This window comes from Cryptomeria japonica, chromosome 11 (genome assembly GCF_030272615.1).
Source record: "Cryptomeria japonica chromosome 11, Sugi_1.0, whole genome shotgun sequence".
NCBI classification, from domain to species: domain Eukaryota; kingdom Viridiplantae; phylum Streptophyta; class Pinopsida; order Cupressales; family Cupressaceae; genus Cryptomeria; species Cryptomeria japonica.
This window is the reverse complement of record NC_081415.1, coordinates 499,069,407-499,086,338: the sequence shown is the minus strand read 5'-3', so window position 1 is coordinate 499,086,338 and position 16,932 is coordinate 499,069,407. Positions and strand designations below refer to the sequence as shown.

Genomic DNA, 16,932 nt, shown 5'->3' with positions numbered 1-16,932 from the left:
AGGCACACTTCGGGTTGTTATTGTCATATGATCAAGCAGTGATGCAACTGGTAGAGATGGTGCCCTTGCCTTGGGATATGTGGCCAGAGATAGAGGATGCAGGGATGGATGTAGAGTATACTGCTTATTGGGCTGAGCATCCATTTCCTCGACTGACAGATCCAGGGGAGCAAATAGATGGAGATGGCGGGGATGATGAGGATGACAATGGAGATGGCGGAGGTAGAGGCCGATGGAGGAGGCGAAGGGTGATAGGAGAGAGGAGAGTGGCTCTGCAGAGAGAGGGTGGAGAGGAGAGACAGGCTCGCGTGGTGAGAGGTAGAGGTGGATTGCCTTTACAAGTGCCAGCAACACAGGGTCCCAGACAGGTACAGGACAAGGACAGGGGCAGGGGCAGCCATAGGTACAGGGGGGCAGGAGCAGCCACAGGTACAGGGGGGAGAGGAGGAGTATGAGCTATTGGAGTTGAGGGAGATCTGCTAGGGACAGACAGATGAGATCCAGGATCTCGAGCGGGAGAGGGATAGGCTCAAGAGATAGCTGAGGGACACTGAGCAGGAGAGGGATTAGGCTATCTAGCATTATACAGAGGCTGAGACAACACTGAGGGCAGGGAGGCAGGCGACAAAGGACACAGGAGCTGGATATGCTTATGTTCTACGAGTTGGGGAGGAGATAGGCTACTGGAGAGACCTATACTATGGAGTCGTGCCACCAAAGCAGCGAGCTAGGAGCTTCCGTAGACCATCGCGGACCACGATGACCACTGGAGGGAGGGACATGAGACAGGCATCCAGCGGTGGGGTCATGGGTCCTCCACCACCACCAGACAGAGGGGATAGGATATATGATCCTGGGGCGGGTCCTTCCAAGGCTCAGACTCCGTCGAGGCCAGGCGGCTCCGAGGGAGGGAGTTCATCATAGCCTTAGAGGGCTCCCTATGTATCAGTTTTGTACCATTTTGTATGATGATGTAGACACCTTCGGGTGATTGTAGCCATATGATTTTGACATCATTGTATCATGACACTTATGATTATATATATATGAGATTCATCGTTGTGGCAGCTATATGCATGTGTACCTATGTGATGAGATGTTTCATGATGTATGTTTCTATGTGATGGTTATGATATGGATGCAAATATGTATATGATGAAATGCAATATTTTTATTCTTTTATGTTTTTATATGTTATGCCAATGCAAATGTGAATGTATGAAATGCAAATGGATATGATAATGCAAATGCAAAATGTGCTAATATGTGTTGTGTGCAAGATGTGGTGCATTTGTGATATCTATATGTATGTATGAAATGCTTAATATGTGGTAATGCAGGTGCAACTACATGAAATACAAATATTTTTGGCGTGTCATTATACTCAGTCATGTGATAACAGGCTATATAGACTCAAGAAGGACGATGGAAGTCAATCAAGAAAGGGGGATGGAAGATAGAAGATATGAAAGTGAAAGAGCTTCTTGTGCATTATCATCATCGAGCTTTATTATGGCAAGTAGGTTATGACAATCCAAATATATGTTCGACCCAGAAAGTCATTGTACCCGTTTGCATGGAGATAAGACAGTCTCAAACAAGGAATGCCCCAATTCATACTAGACTCACATTGTCCTCATATCCTTGGACAAGTCATAGCATTACTAAGAGACAATCCACAGACAGCAAAAGAAAAATAGGTGACGATACCCCATCCTCGCCTTTCTAGTCAAAGACATCCTGGAGATAGAATCTCTAGTCAAAGACATCCTGGAAAAGCTAAAAGACATGTCACCAAAAGATAAAATCAAAAGAAAACCAAGACTCGACACCAACATCCACTGTAGTCCTCAAGTTTAGTGTCTCTTGTCACTTGTATAAGTCTTATTTGATTGTGGTCACAATGTTTACTTTGACCAAAAGGATAGATCGCACTGAACCATAATGTTGTCTGAGTCTATTGAAAGATTTGATTTGTTGAAGCTCATTGTTGTTGTTGTGTCTCATCTAAAACTGGTTGAATCCATGAAACTGATACTTTATTGCAAAGAAGACGGAACTTTATTGCAGATTGACGATGCAAATGTTGCTTTATTGTGGATTGTGCGTGGATAGACTGAAGAAAACTAGAAGAAACTATACTCCTCAGAACAAGTGATGCTCTCAGTTCCACACCCACTACTAGACGTAGGATTTGCCTTAGCCACAGATAGGAGCTGATTTATTATGGATGAAAAGGGGTGAAAAGGAATGTTTATTATGAATGGCGAACCAATCTTAGGTAGATCAATAACAAGCCATGATGGGAATGGGTAAGTTTGTTATGAATGAATAGGTCGTGAGTGTGTGCAAAGTGAAAGGATGAGATGGAATCATGAAGGAGGGAGGAGCAATGTCTCTACGCATGGCACCAGTGACCCAATTTTCACCACGGTACTTGCCCAAGGCACCACCAAAGTGGTTTTCACCGTTGGACGAAATGATTTTCTATTTTTTATTTTTTATTTTTTTTTCGATTTTTCAATTTTTTTGTGTCACAAGGCGCCTGTTTGCCAGGTTTTCACCAAGTAACAATTTTTTATTTTTATGATTTTTTTGTCTTTTTTAATTTTTTAATTTTTTGGTATTTTTGAATTAGGATACTCTCAAGAGCTATGTGTAAAACCTACGAAGGTGCATGTTGTTGATAGGATCCTCCAAAAGTTCACCATTTGGAGTTGAGAGTTGATATGCACCGGATCCATAGGCTGTTGTAATGATGTAACGACAAAGCCAATTTGGTTCAAACTTACCCTTCTTCTCTCTGTCTTGTTGATTTTGAGGATTTTCCTTGAGAACTAAGTCACCCACCTCAAATGTATGAGGCTTAACCTTATGATTGTAGTTGCATCGTTCCTTGACTGAATGATGTGTATCTCGAGTGACTGTCTTCCTTGATGAAGGAGCTGAGATAGAATTACTAGTGTGTGGACTACGTAGGCCCATATGTGTGTCACCTAAAGAAGTTTGGGCACCCCTGATAACAAAGTCCTTCAAGGAAGTTCCATTAAAGGTCCATGATGTATTGTCAGAAGGGAAAGGATGTGTGGAACAAGTGGATGAGTGATGAAGGCTTATAATTGTGAAAAAAAGTGAAAGTAGGATAGCTTGATGGAGACATAGGATCAACAAGTATGCTTTTTGACTTAAAATTGTAGAACTTTTGCCCCGGGTTATTTTGATATAAGGGGAGATCAACTCTTGTTCTTTTTCTTTCATGGGAGTTTTATCCTTGACTTTGATTTTTGCATAGTCCAATAGCTTTTGATTTTGATTTGGACTAAAGAACTTCTCTTTAATTTTGACTTTTAGATTTTTCTTTTCAAAGCTTGGTTTTTTATCCCCAATTAGTAAGGGCTTTTCTAATTCTTGTTGATTCAAGTCTAGGAGCGGAGTGAAAATGGAATGAGTGGATGAAATGGTAAGGCTATGTGAGTTCTCAAGAGGGTTGGCGATACACTCAATAGATTCTTCATTGGAACCACTCTTAGGACTATTGATATCAAGAGTTGCTTGCACCACTAGAGGAGATTTACATTCAAACTTAATAGCCACACCACTAGGTGGTTCACACCCAATTCCTTGGCATTGCAAATTGTTTGTAGATTGTTCCTGTCAAATGAATACCTTAGGAGATAGTGGGAGTTGATTAACATGAAAGATATACTCACCACATCCCATGTCTTTAATCTTGAATTTTTCTTTTAGCTCTATTTGTGTGGATGTAGAAGCTTTTAATGATTCTAGATCCACATATGTTGATGAAGGAATACCTTCTCGATTGACTAGGATTGTTATTTCTAATCTAGGTCACAAATTGTTGCAATATATGAATGGATTTGGGTCAGCTTTGACGGTCACTTCAACTCCATTGCGTGGAAACTTGATACATCGATGATATGTTGAGGGAACAACTCTCATTTCATGAATCCATGGGCGTCCCAAAAGTATATTGTATGTGAGATCGAGGTCTAGGACTTGACAAACCACATCCTTTGTAACTGGCCCAACTCTGAGAGGCAAGGTGACTCTGCCTTTGGATGAACGCTCTTCATCATCATATGCCTTGATGGTAATTTTGTTTGTAGAATTCACAACTTTATCTGAATATCCCAATTATTTAATAGTGCTCAATGTGCAAATGTTTAGACCTACTCCTCCATCTATCAAGACTCGTTTTATTCGATGTTTGTGTAGGAAAGCTTCAATGTGTAAAGGTGTGTTATGTGGTTGGTTCACAGAGGCATCATCAGCTTCTGTGAATGTAAGGGAGTGTGGAACAGAAAGGTATCCCACCATGGCTTGAAACTGGTCCACGTTCAAATCAGTAGGGACAGAAGTGTCTCTCAAGATTTTGTCAAGAATAGCTTTATGTGCGAGGGATATGCGTAAGAGCTCAAGGATAGAGATGAGCGCGGGTGTCTTCCCTAACTGTTCTACAAGGTCATACTCAGGTTTGGTTGATGAAGAAGCGGTGGTTTTAGCTGGAGCACCTTGCAAAGTGAATTTACCTCGACGAGTTGTAACATTACATTCAGAGGTTGGTTCAGAAGAAGATCTAATTCCTTTTAGGACGATCTTGGGTCTTTGGGTAGAATTCTCAGGCGTTTTATCCTTGATGATAATGGTAGAGACATAATTGTCCATTGAAATGTGATTGATAGTTGAATCATAGTTATAAGATGCTCTGGTATAGTTGGTTTGGTCATCTGTGGCTTTAGCTTTTCCCTTTTCATGTTTTGGGAATGGTTCCTTAAACATCTCATGTTCTTGATTGGATGAGTGTCCCTCAATTTCTATGTCACCTCTATCAATGAGATCTTGTATGATGTTCTTCAGTCGGTGACAATTTCCTGTTTTATGTCCCTTGCTTTTATGAAATTCACAATATTCATCATCATTCCACCAATTTGGTTTGACCTTTGGCTCATATGGAGGTAGATCTAGAATTGTTATGATTTTGTTTGCCACTGGCTTCTTGAAAACTGACACTAGTGGTTCTCCCAATGGAGTGTACTTCCTTCGTGATTTGGAAGTTGTTTGAGTATTCACCTGATTGTTTGTAGAGCTTGATCCAGAAAAAAACGATTTTAGGTCGCACTGTATTGGCATCCACAACACCATCATTGACTGTTTTCTTGTTTTTGTTCCAAAATCTTGGCTTGTCTTTTCCTTTAAAGTCCTCTTTGTTTTCTTTGAATATTTTGACGATGCCTTGCTCAATTAGGACCTTCTCTGTTGCTAAGCCTTTTTCAATGACGTCCTTGAAGGTGGACAAACAACCTTTTCTTAGATCATAACCAATGTCATTGTTAACATTCTGGGTGAACATCTCTACCATTTGTTTTTGTGGAATTTCACAAGAGCATCTGCTGGCTAGATTTCTCCATCTTTGTAAAAATGATGAAAAAGACTCTCCATCCTTTTGCTTGGTGTTGCACAAAGTAGTGACTGATATGTCTGTCTCTATGTTGTATGAGAAATGTTGGATTATTGCCTTTGCTAGATCACCCCAAGACTTAATTCCAAGTGGAAGTTGGGAGAACCATTCCATAGCTTGATCACCTAAGCTTTGTGGGAATAATCTCATCAAATATGTCTCTTTTGCTGCTACCTCAATGCAAGCTGTGAAAAACTGTCTTATGTGTGCCTTAGGATCTCCTTTGCCTCTGTACTTATCGAACTTAGGTGTCACAAAGTGTGTAGGAAATGGAGGCATTGGAATGCTTTTGTCAAATGGATAGGGACATATGTCTCTCATTGTGTAAGTTGGCTTCGATGTATTTATGTCCTCCATTTTCTTTTGTAAGTCCTTGATTTGTTGTTCCAAATTGTTCTTAGGTGGAGATCGACTTCTTGGACCAAACCCCATGCCTGAACCATCGAGTGGAGGAGGAGCATGTTGCATATATGGATGTTATTGATCATACACATGTTCATATGGAGGAGGTTTATAATGATGATGCGTATATGGACCACTTGGTATAGAGTCATGATGAGGAACAAAATATCCGCTTTGTCCATGTATACCATACTCTATAGGAATGTCATGAGTTTGTTCTAGTGTGTTGCCCCCAAATTTGACACAGGGTTTCCTTGTGTCCAAATTTTGAGCATGCCTTTGGATATCCAATTGCTTTGATGGTTGATCCTTAGCATTGGTATGTGATTGAGTATATTTTTCTGCATAAGACTTCCATAATGGTCTGCGAAGGTGAGTATCATATGCTTGACCATGTGTGTATGGGACCTCTGGTTTTTGAAACAAAGATGATGGTGATTCAGGCACAAGATGTGGTCCTCTATTGCCTCCACTATTAGGCCTCCTTTGATCCATGTTGAGGTGAGGTTGTTGCAAAGGTCGATTTTCCATTATTTGAGACATGTCAAAATCATGAGGAATCTTGGCTCCACTTTGTGCCATCACTTGTAAGAAGTATTGTCTATCTCTCCTCATTATTTCCTAAACCAATCGATTGAAATGGGGATCCATAATGGAGTCTTCCACTTCTGTTGAATGTACTGAAATGTTGTCCATATTGTCATTGTGTGTATCATCGTTGTTTGTAGTGTCCATGTTCTCAACATTTGGAATGTTTCTATAGGCATCCATGTCAGGTAATGTGGTATGATCAGAATTGAAAAAGATATCATTGTCATACTCATAAGAACTCATGTTTGCAGACTCTTGAGCCTCTTTAGTTTCTCTCCTAGATTTTTGGGAATGGGTTTCAACCATGAACTAGGTATTGACCAAGATGTTTGAGACTAGATGAAAATGGAAAGAATATGGAAGACCAAGAGTTGGATGGAATGTAAATGAATCTGAGGTGTACTTGCATTGTCCAAAGTGTAAGACCAAGTATGTATGTAGTAGAGTAGGTGTGACTTCCAAAGAGATGATAGTTTCTCTTGATGAGGTAAGTTGACCTTGACTCTAAGTAAGACCAAATGAGACCCAAAGGTGATAGACCTTGATGAGGGACCACTTAGCAAAATGTTGTTGTATGTAATGTGTTGACAAAGTATGATGAGGACAAGCAAGTGACCTTTTGACTCAAGTTCAGACAAATGTGAATGTAATGTAAGGTGTAAAGAAATGATGGACTTTGTGAGACCCAAAGACAGGTTGAATTCTAGATGAAAACCTGAAGAGATAGCTTAGGAAGCTCAATAATTCTGAACTAACTGCTCTTGTTTGCTGGACTGTAAAAGTTTTTCAATTCTAAACACAAAAGTGTCTGTATACTTCACAGACGCGCTTAAATGACACAGACGTGGTTCTATCAGACACAGACGTGTTTCTAAGATTTTGTAAATGCAATGTTGTTCAAAAGACACAAACGCGTTTCTGCCCTTCATAGACGTGATTATATGACACAAACGCGACTTTGTCAGACATAGACGTGTTTCTGAAAACTAAGTGCAATTTTTCCAATATGTAAAGTTGTTTGTTGTGACCAAATCTGAATTTTTGACTATTTTTTATGACAAGAGGACACAGTGTTGATGAGGACTCAATGTTTGTAAGTGTTTAGACTCAAAATGACTCAAAAAAGTGTGTTGTTTGATGTAAAATTGTTTTGCATACACTTGAAGACACAAAAGGCACAATGTTTTAATGTTTGGTCTTGAATGTTTGATTGTTCAAAATAAGACAAGCACAATTCTTATGGTTGGCCAGGACAATAGTTGTTGATTCCCACATGAGGCTACGCTATTCAGAGCGGATACTTAGATGCTTGACCCCACTAGCTCCAGCCTTGACACTCACTTCTCGGGGCGGCCAAGCATCAGTCCCCATGAAAACTTCTCATGGCGAACTTTGTATCTCAACTAAGAACCGTATGTGTGTAGACCGCTCCAGAGGTCCGAGCTCCTGCCCCAACAACTAGAAGGATTTTGGCTTCTAAAACAAAAAGGTGCTAGTAAGGGCATCCGCTCGTGTGGCCATACATGTGGCACTTTTAGCTCTGTAAATACATAAGGCTCCCAGCCGGTAGGGGTTATGCCCTACAACTGATCAAATAAATTTGATCAAACAGGTTTATGGGGAGACATAGTGTCGGTATGAACTAATCAGCACATGTTATCCATAATTTTCACCATGAATACAGTTGTTTATAGTGGTTCGGAAGAGGTGGGTTTTCCTCGCTACCACTTGGGTCGTTCTCTCCTCACTAGTACTCCTAATGACCACACGGGAAGACAGACCCTCTAAAGATGAAACAAAAAGAGCCTATTGCCCAAGACACAAAAGACACTAGTTCAAGTTTAGTGCACCAATTGAAGTGTTTGCTAGTCTATGAAAACAAGGCACACAATAAAGATTAAAAACCCTTGCCAAGGTCCTACAACAAAGATTTGTTAGTAGTTTGGATTGTTTCAAATGATCACCCCTTCCTGCAAGCACACACGTTAGGTAAATTTTTAGATCCAAAAAGACCTAGTGAAATAGGGGCCTTCAACAAAACGATTTTGCTTTCAAAACAAGCTGCACCAATTTTGTTAGATATGAAGATGTTAGCTCAATATAAACCAGATCTGAAATCCGAATGTCAAAAAACTAAATCAAACAAGTTAAAATGCAACAATTGAACATAGACGCGGTTCTAAGTAACACAAACGCCATATAAATGCGTAGACACGGCTGGATCTGACACAAACGCGGTTCCTGAACACAGACGTGTCTAGCGACCTCACAAACGCAAATAGGGAACACCGATGCATTTCTCGGAATCTGCAAAGGAAAAATAAAATATTGTCGAAGGCGCAGACGCGATTCTAGATGTCATAGACGTGGCAGAAAATCAAAAACGCGATCCGAATGTACGTAGACATGAAAATATCAAAATGTTGTCGAAAATTTCAGATCTGCAACTTAAAAACACAAAATCTGCAACAAAAGATGTTAAATGCAAAAGGGACAAGAGTCCCACCGGGCGTGCCAAAATGTATACGGTGAAAATGGATAACAACAATATTGAAAGGCTACATGAATTCAACCACAAAACCTCAACCTAACAACAACAAAGATCCACCATAAATTATGAAGATTACCTAAGATAATGCAAATCAAATGAAATCACAAATATTATACCATCACATGTCCAATAGGGTTTGAATCTCCATTCTTCCTATCTCCATTGACCTTGCTTGATATATTTGTTCTCAGATTTTGTGTGCACAAGAGCTCAACAAAGAACGGAAATGTGGTTGCAAGTAGGATCGCATATGAAAGATCGAATGCTAGGATGCTTGATTAGAATGTATATGTCCAAGGGTTGAATGCATAGGGTTGATAATGAAGGAAGCATCTCCTTATATAGAAGACACTATAAGAAATGGAGGGATAAGATTGAGAGGTGTAAAAGATAAATGGTCGGCTATGATTAGAGGGTAGGTAGAGGAAATAATAAAATAATGAGAGGGAAGGCAGTGTAGGAGTTAAGAGATGAATGACATGTGTCATAGGTGGAAAAGGTTAATGAATTAATTAATTAAATAAAGATTTATTTAATTAATAGAAGAAGTGGGATCAATTAAATAAATAAGATATTTATTTAATTTAAGAAAAGGATAATTTAAATAAATAAATGTGTTTATTTAAATGAGAAATAAGGCTAGAAGAGGATAAATGAATTAATTAAATAAATAAAGGTTTATTTAATTAATATAAGAATTAAGCTAAAATAATTAAATAAATAAAATATTTATTTAATTAGACTGGACAATTTTAGGTGTCTACATAGAGCATTTACAATCATTGTATGAAATTCAACAACATTCCTATACACCCCTTTTTACACTATCACAAAAAATTGAGCTAGCGCAAGAAAACAAATATTGAACTTAGCATCACATGCAAACCAAAAAACACAATCTTGAGATGGATCATTTATTGCAGTACACCTAAACACCTAAAATTTTTGATGAGGTAGTATGTACAGATAATGTGAACAAGTCCCCTAAACTGCAAGAACAAATATTGAAGTGCAAAGCATTCTTTTGACCCATCCTATTAGGCAAAAATACCAACTTCACTATACAAATCCCTGAAACTTCTACACTAGCTTTTGTGACCTAAAATGAGAAATATACATACTTCACATATTCCTCTATCTTGCTTCCAAACTATGAAGCCATGTCTTCAAATGTGGAGAAATGAGATACATTCTCCAGAACCTGTGTGACTTGACCTTAAACAAATGTCTTCAAACTTATTGCAAACATCACTTCAAAAGATAAGGTGCAATATAGTGAACAAAAACATATGGTACTAATTCCTAATCTTTTGATTTCTAGTTTTCCATCATCATTCTAGTCTTCCATCGTCGGTGCTTTTCTAAATTGTTTCATTGTCATCACCATACAATTGACATCAATGATAACACATGCAAAAATCTCCTCATTTGTCACTGATGACAACACCAACTTGATTGAACTTTCTCCCCATTTGACATCAAGGGCAAAGGGAAAGTGGTCTTCTTCTAAAAAAGAAATAATGGACATGCTCCCCCTATCAGTATCAACCTTAACAACCAACCACCTGCTCCCCCGAGGAGTAACCTTCATCAATCCAAGAATAAAGATAGTTCTTGAATTTCTCCTCTTGGATATATGCACCATCTATACATCTAATTAGGAGGGGTAATCACCCCTCACTTATGTTTGAGGTACTCAAATGCATCTTTTGAAAGAGCCTTTGTAAAGATGTCTGCAACCTTGTCCTTTGTAGGTACATATTTTAATTTTACCTCTTGATCTGCAACTTTCTCTCAACATATATCACCTTGATGTCCTTCAAGGTTTTATTCATCCACAACACTTGGGTGCAACAAGATGTTTCAGCTATACATTTTGCTTTTGATGTTGACAAGGATATTGAATCATGCTTCGTACTAAGCCATGATCTCAATCTGATTCCCAAAAGGAAGGATCCATTAATGGTGCTAATTCTATCATAAACACTACCAGCCTAGTCAGCATCAGTGTAAGCACTTAGGTAAAAATCATCACCCTTTTGATATCGTAATCCATAATCAAAGTACTTTTACAAATATCTAAAAAAATTCGACTACCTCCACATGAGTTTTGCTATGATTAGCTTGAAACCTTGCAACCAAGTAGACCACATGCACAATGTCAGGCCTAGATGCAATTGAGTATAGTAGGCCCCAATCATAGATCTAGAAAAAAATTGATCAACCTGTGGTGACTCATCATCTTTGCTCAAATGACAACCTATTTCCATAGGAGCGCTCATAGGTTTGCAGTCTTCCATACCAAACTTATTCAACATCTCCTTGACATATTTAGCTTGAGAAATAAAAATACCATCATCTAACTGAACAATTTGAATTCCAAGAAAGAATGATAACTCACCTATCATAGACATTTCAAATTCCTTCTACATTTCTTCAACAAACTTCTTACACATTGCATCATCTCTACCAAAGATTATATCATCATTATATACAACTATTATAATTCTTTTATCCTCAATTTTGATGTAAAGATTTCTATTTGTGGTACCTTTCTTGAATCCCTGTAAGAGTAAGTACTTGTCTAGCCTTGCATACCAAGCCCTAGGAGCTTGTTTGAGACCATATAATGCCTTCTTAAGTCTGCATACCATGCCAGGGTTTTTTGATAGCTAAAATCCATCAGACTACTCTATATAGACTTCTTATTCTAGGTCACCATTCAAGAAGGCATATTTAATATCCATCTAATAAACTGAAGTTCTCGTGAATTGCAAAGTAAGAAACATTTTGATTCCTTCCATTCTTGCCACTAGAGAAAATGTTTCCTCAAAATCAATTCCTTCAACTTGTGAATATCTTTTACACTCTAGCCTTGCCTTGTTTCTTACAACTTCTCCATCTTCATTCGATTTGTTTCTGAATACCCATTTTGTTCCTATCACATTTTTGTCTATAGGCATTTGTACTAATTCCCAAGTCTAATTATCCTCAATTTGATTTATTTATTCTTCCATTGCTTGTGTCCAACCTTCATTCTTGCTAGCGTCGATAAAAGTTTTTGGTTCTATCTTTGACAACAAACAAAAGTTCACCCGTTCATTTGTCTTTGCAAGTCTTCTTGTAGATGACTAGTGAGCTAAAACTAGAGTTACAAACCTTAATAGGAGCTATAAGTTCTATACACCCTATTTTCTAAAATGTTTAAAGGTAATATTGTATGTGTCTTCTAGTTATTAAGTTGAACTTGTTATGCTCTGGAAATAAATGATGAGTTGGAAAGAGGTTGTAGAACTTATGAAGAAAAACCCTTAAGTTTAGAAACATCACAATCACCTAGTCACTAGGAAGTAAGGGTAATATAGTGGTGCAATTTCAACCTCAAATCACATGTAAAATATTTAAATGAGTATTTATCTTCTTTATTGTACCCTCAAAAAGAGAACCAGAGGTAGTTTGCCAAGGTTGGTATGTGAGAATGCTTGACCTAAGATTCCCTGTTAACCAAGTTTGGTAAAAGTCTAGAGTTATAACCATAAGACATTAACTGCATTTTCTGAAAGTGCTTAGCATCAAAACCTTTGGCCAAGGTAGTGTAAAGTTCTGCTTGTGCCCAACCAGTTCATCATGTCTAGATAAATAGTCTAGTCCTTGGGTCATGCATAATTAACAAGGGTCTATAGTTGTGTGACCAACTCTAGAGATGTGAAGGATACAAACACCAGGCTTTGATGGCAACCTTGACCAACTCCTATGTATGTGCCATTGTGAAGGGTACGACCACTTCTAGTAGGAAGGTGTGTGAAGAACTGCTAGGTTTGTGGTTGGAGGAAAAGTTGTTACACCCCATTTTGACATTACTATTTACTATTACTTGTTTTAGTTAAAATACATTAAGAACATGAATATGCTTTGAATATATTTGGAAATCCGATGAATGAATGTGCAATCATTCTTATATTTTGAATATTTAAAGAGGAAATATATGATATTTTAATTACAGCTGACTATTGTTGTAATGTGTTGAGTTGGATGCAGGAAATGAACGATCCTCCAGAGGGGAGGAAGAATATTACTTAGGAGAGGAAATTTTTGGTTTGATAATCTTATATATGTGCCTTATTGAGCTATCACACACTCACAACCTAGTTGGTTTAGTTGGGTAGTGACAAGATGCTTTATGTTGTTTGGATGATGTTTTGGAGATACGTCGTAATGTCTTGGTTTGCATATCCTTGTTTGAAATGTTGGATTGAATCTCTTCATAGGATTAATCTTTGTGCTTTCATATCGATGGATGCATTTATACATATATGTATTTATATCAACTATATAGTATTGATATTAGTTGATTATCATATTTTAGTCTTTTATGTTTCGTTATATATACATATTAACAATATGCCTTATTGTATTGGGATTGTGGATGTATATATATGTATAAATATATACATATATACATACATACATATGTATGTATATATATATATATATATATATATATATATATATATATATATATATATATATATATATATATATATATATATATATATATATATATATATATATATATATATATATATATATATATATATATATGATTTGAGTTTTTTTTATATGTATATAATATATAAGAGTTCGCATGGGACTCCACCACCCTGCATGGGGAGTATCCCATGCAAAGCGATTTTACACATACCACGAAAAAAGGGAAGTGGTTGGGAGAAGGGGGGAAGTGCCCACCATGAAAGGTGGCACACCCTACTCCTTAGTAGAGTGGTGCAATGGTAACACCGCCACCTCTCCCCTTTCTTATGCAAAGCATGCACTACATATTGGGCGCTTATTACTTATCGACCCCCCATTCCACTTTGCATGGGGTGAATTTAATGGGTTCGATAACATTGACCCATTTCACAATAATAAGAGAAGGGTAATTAATTTAAAAGTTGATATTGATCAGGAGTATGCAAGATAATTAACTAGGTAACAATCTAGTTATTAATACTCATAATAAATTAATAGGTATTTGGAGATAGAGTTCTATTTTGTATAGGTAAGTGGTGAGTTTGATTAGAATGACTCATAGTAATATTTTGGTAGACTATTATGTGTCGACCATGGAGTTAGAGAGTAGCCACACAATATTAGTGGTGGCGATGAGTAATAGAGATGTGACAATTCAAAGAGCTTAATTATCTCTCATACTTATGTATAAATAGAGGAGCATATCTCATCTTTGGGATCATATCATCTGTCACATTTTTCTCTCATCCCATCTCAGGTAACCATCTCCATAATCTCTTACCATTTGCTTAGTGTTATTTGTTTTGAAGTTCTTCATTGAGAGAAGAGGATAGTTTGAGAGTTGTGAGGGAGTGGGATAGTTGCTATTATTGAAGGCTTGGGAATTTCTATGTCAGTAGATATGTTGTGAAGCTAGCTTCATTGGAGGAAGGAACTAGTATTGTATGGTAGCTATAATCCAAGCATGAGGATTCTACCCTCTTTTAGATCGATCTGTTATATATAGATTATGATGTTGCATAGGCTCAATTGAAGCTATGATAGGAATTGTGTTACTTGGTGTACTTGTATTCTTGAGTGATGAAAATTTGTAATCTTATGAATAGATTCATGTATGTGATTGATAAGTTAGAATTATGATTTACTGAAGCAATGATTGGAATTGAGTTCCTTATAGGATATGTATTCCTAAGTTGATAGAAACTCGATAATCCTTATGATTAGATTTACATATATGTATGTAATATCTATGATAATATTATGCTATGATGTGTATCTATAGTATGTTGAAATGATTGATTTGGTTAATCCTAGGGTTAGGATAATTCATGGATGGGAATAACCTAGATATTCATTCCATTAATTAATCTTATGAGAAAGGTATGGAAATAAGATAAATGGTCAGTTTACTATGATAATTCTATGGTGTGTATCTTTAGTATGTAGGAATGATTGATTGGGGTAATCCTAGGTTTAGGACAATCCATGGATGAGAATAAACCTAGATATTCATTCTACTATTTGACCTTATAGGAAAGGTATGGGAATAGAATTAATGGTCAATTTACCAAATAGAGAAATGAAGTGGGTGGACATACAACTCTCACTCGAAGTACTGGGTGATGGATTCTTTGGCCAAAGTAGTGTAGGTTGCCCATATCTACACCGTCGGTTCACTGTGATCCAGGTTTACATACTAGACAAGGAACTACCTATGCATGGTAGCTCTAGTTATGTAGGACACAACACTATGCTCATAAGGCTATATTATTGTGAGGTTACCAAACCAAACTCTTTGTCGAAGGGTCAGGCCGCTTCAGTTAGAAGAGGCACAGGGGACTGTTAAGTCTTGGTTGGGTGGAAAAGCGCTTGAGTGATGTTCTTGCCCATACGGTTGGTGGCTAATATTTGAGGATGTATGCCAAGAAGGACATCCTGACCATTATGTATTACTTATGTACTCTATAAGCTCAGTAGAAGCTTTATTTGTATTCAAATATTCCTAAAGCAAATGAAAGTTTGAAAAGGACGTTGTAAATGCATTCATATGTTTATGAATATGATATTGTATAAGTTTCATGATGAATGAAAATGAAAAGAGATTTACTTCAATTAGGTATCTTGAATTGAAAAGGAAAAGAAATTTTTTATTACTTGTACTTTGGCAATGTATTTCTTTCACTTGTGGGTTAAAATTTGGTAAAATGAAATGGTAGAACAATGAGGATGTTAGAAAAGCATTCAAGTAATGGTCTCCCTCACGCAAAATCACACCGAGACTTGTGATACAATTTAGACTTCCAAAATTATAGTAGATTTTAAATCATTATTCTCTTTCTTTATGTTATGTATTTCAATGTTTTAAATTAAAAAGATGAAAGTATTCTAAAAATGTACTTGTTAGATTCTTACTCGACATTACTTAGCATTTCCAATTATTCTTTAATGATGCTTGTACATTGTCAATACATGAAGAAAAGTTAAATTTAATGCAAAAAAAAATCATAAGCAATTTTTTAGTAGTAGATTTTTAAATAAAAAATTATGATAAGAATATTAGTTACTTTTCATTGTAGAAGTAATGAGATTGTTACACTTGATGTTTTCCTAACTTGTCAAGAGGACTTGTTAGATGAAAAATGTAAAGAAGCTCAAAAGGCAATCCTAGAAGCCTTCGACAATGAGTTAAATGAGTTTTATATTCAAGATGTTTTCAATGGTTGCTATGTGTAGTAGTCATAGTTATAGTAGGGGCATGGTGTCACAATCCTAAATTTTATAAGACTTATTATAAAATTTAATAATTGGACATAATTCAAACCATTTCTTGATTTATTAGTTTTAAAAAAATAATCTTTAGTCTTGCTTTTGCATAGTCAATTCATTGTGTCTAGATAAATAGTCTAGTCCTTGGGTCATGCATAATTAATAGGGGAACCTATAGTTGTGTGACCTACTAGTGTTGTGTAGGATATAAATACCAAGCTCCAATGGCAACCTTGGCTAACTCTTGTGTATGTGCCCTTGTGAAGGTTAGGGCCACCTCTAGTGGGAAGGTGTGTGAGAGACTACTAGGTCTATGGTTGGAGGAAAAGTGCTTAAGAGATGCTCTCCCTCACGCAGAATCACACTGAGACGTGTGATACAATTTAGACTTCCAAAATTACAATAGACTTTAAATTATTACTCTCTTTCTTTATGTTAGTATTCAAAAAATGTACTTGTTAGATTCTTACTAAACATTACTTAGCATTTCCAATTATTCTTTAATGATGCTTGTACATTGTCAATACATGAACGAAAGTTGATTCAATGAAAAAAAATTCATAAGCAAAGTTTTAGTAGCAACTTTTTTTTTAAAATTTATGATAAGAATATT

General features: G+C 36.8%; 1 protein-coding gene across 1 annotated transcript in view; it reads left to right on the top strand.

Moving 5' to 3' along the window:
- LOC131068326 (uncharacterized) overlaps positions 1-16,721 on the top strand; it is a 31,448-nt gene extending 14,727 nt beyond the window's left edge. The window contains exon 2 of the mRNA XM_059214185.1: positions 16,586-16,721. Coding sequence (XP_059070168.1) covers positions 16,586-16,590 — 5 coding nt within the window. The 3' untranslated portion in view covers positions 16,591-16,721. The remainder of the gene's footprint in view (positions 1-16,585) is intronic.
- Positions 16,722-16,932: the final 211 nt, after the last annotated feature.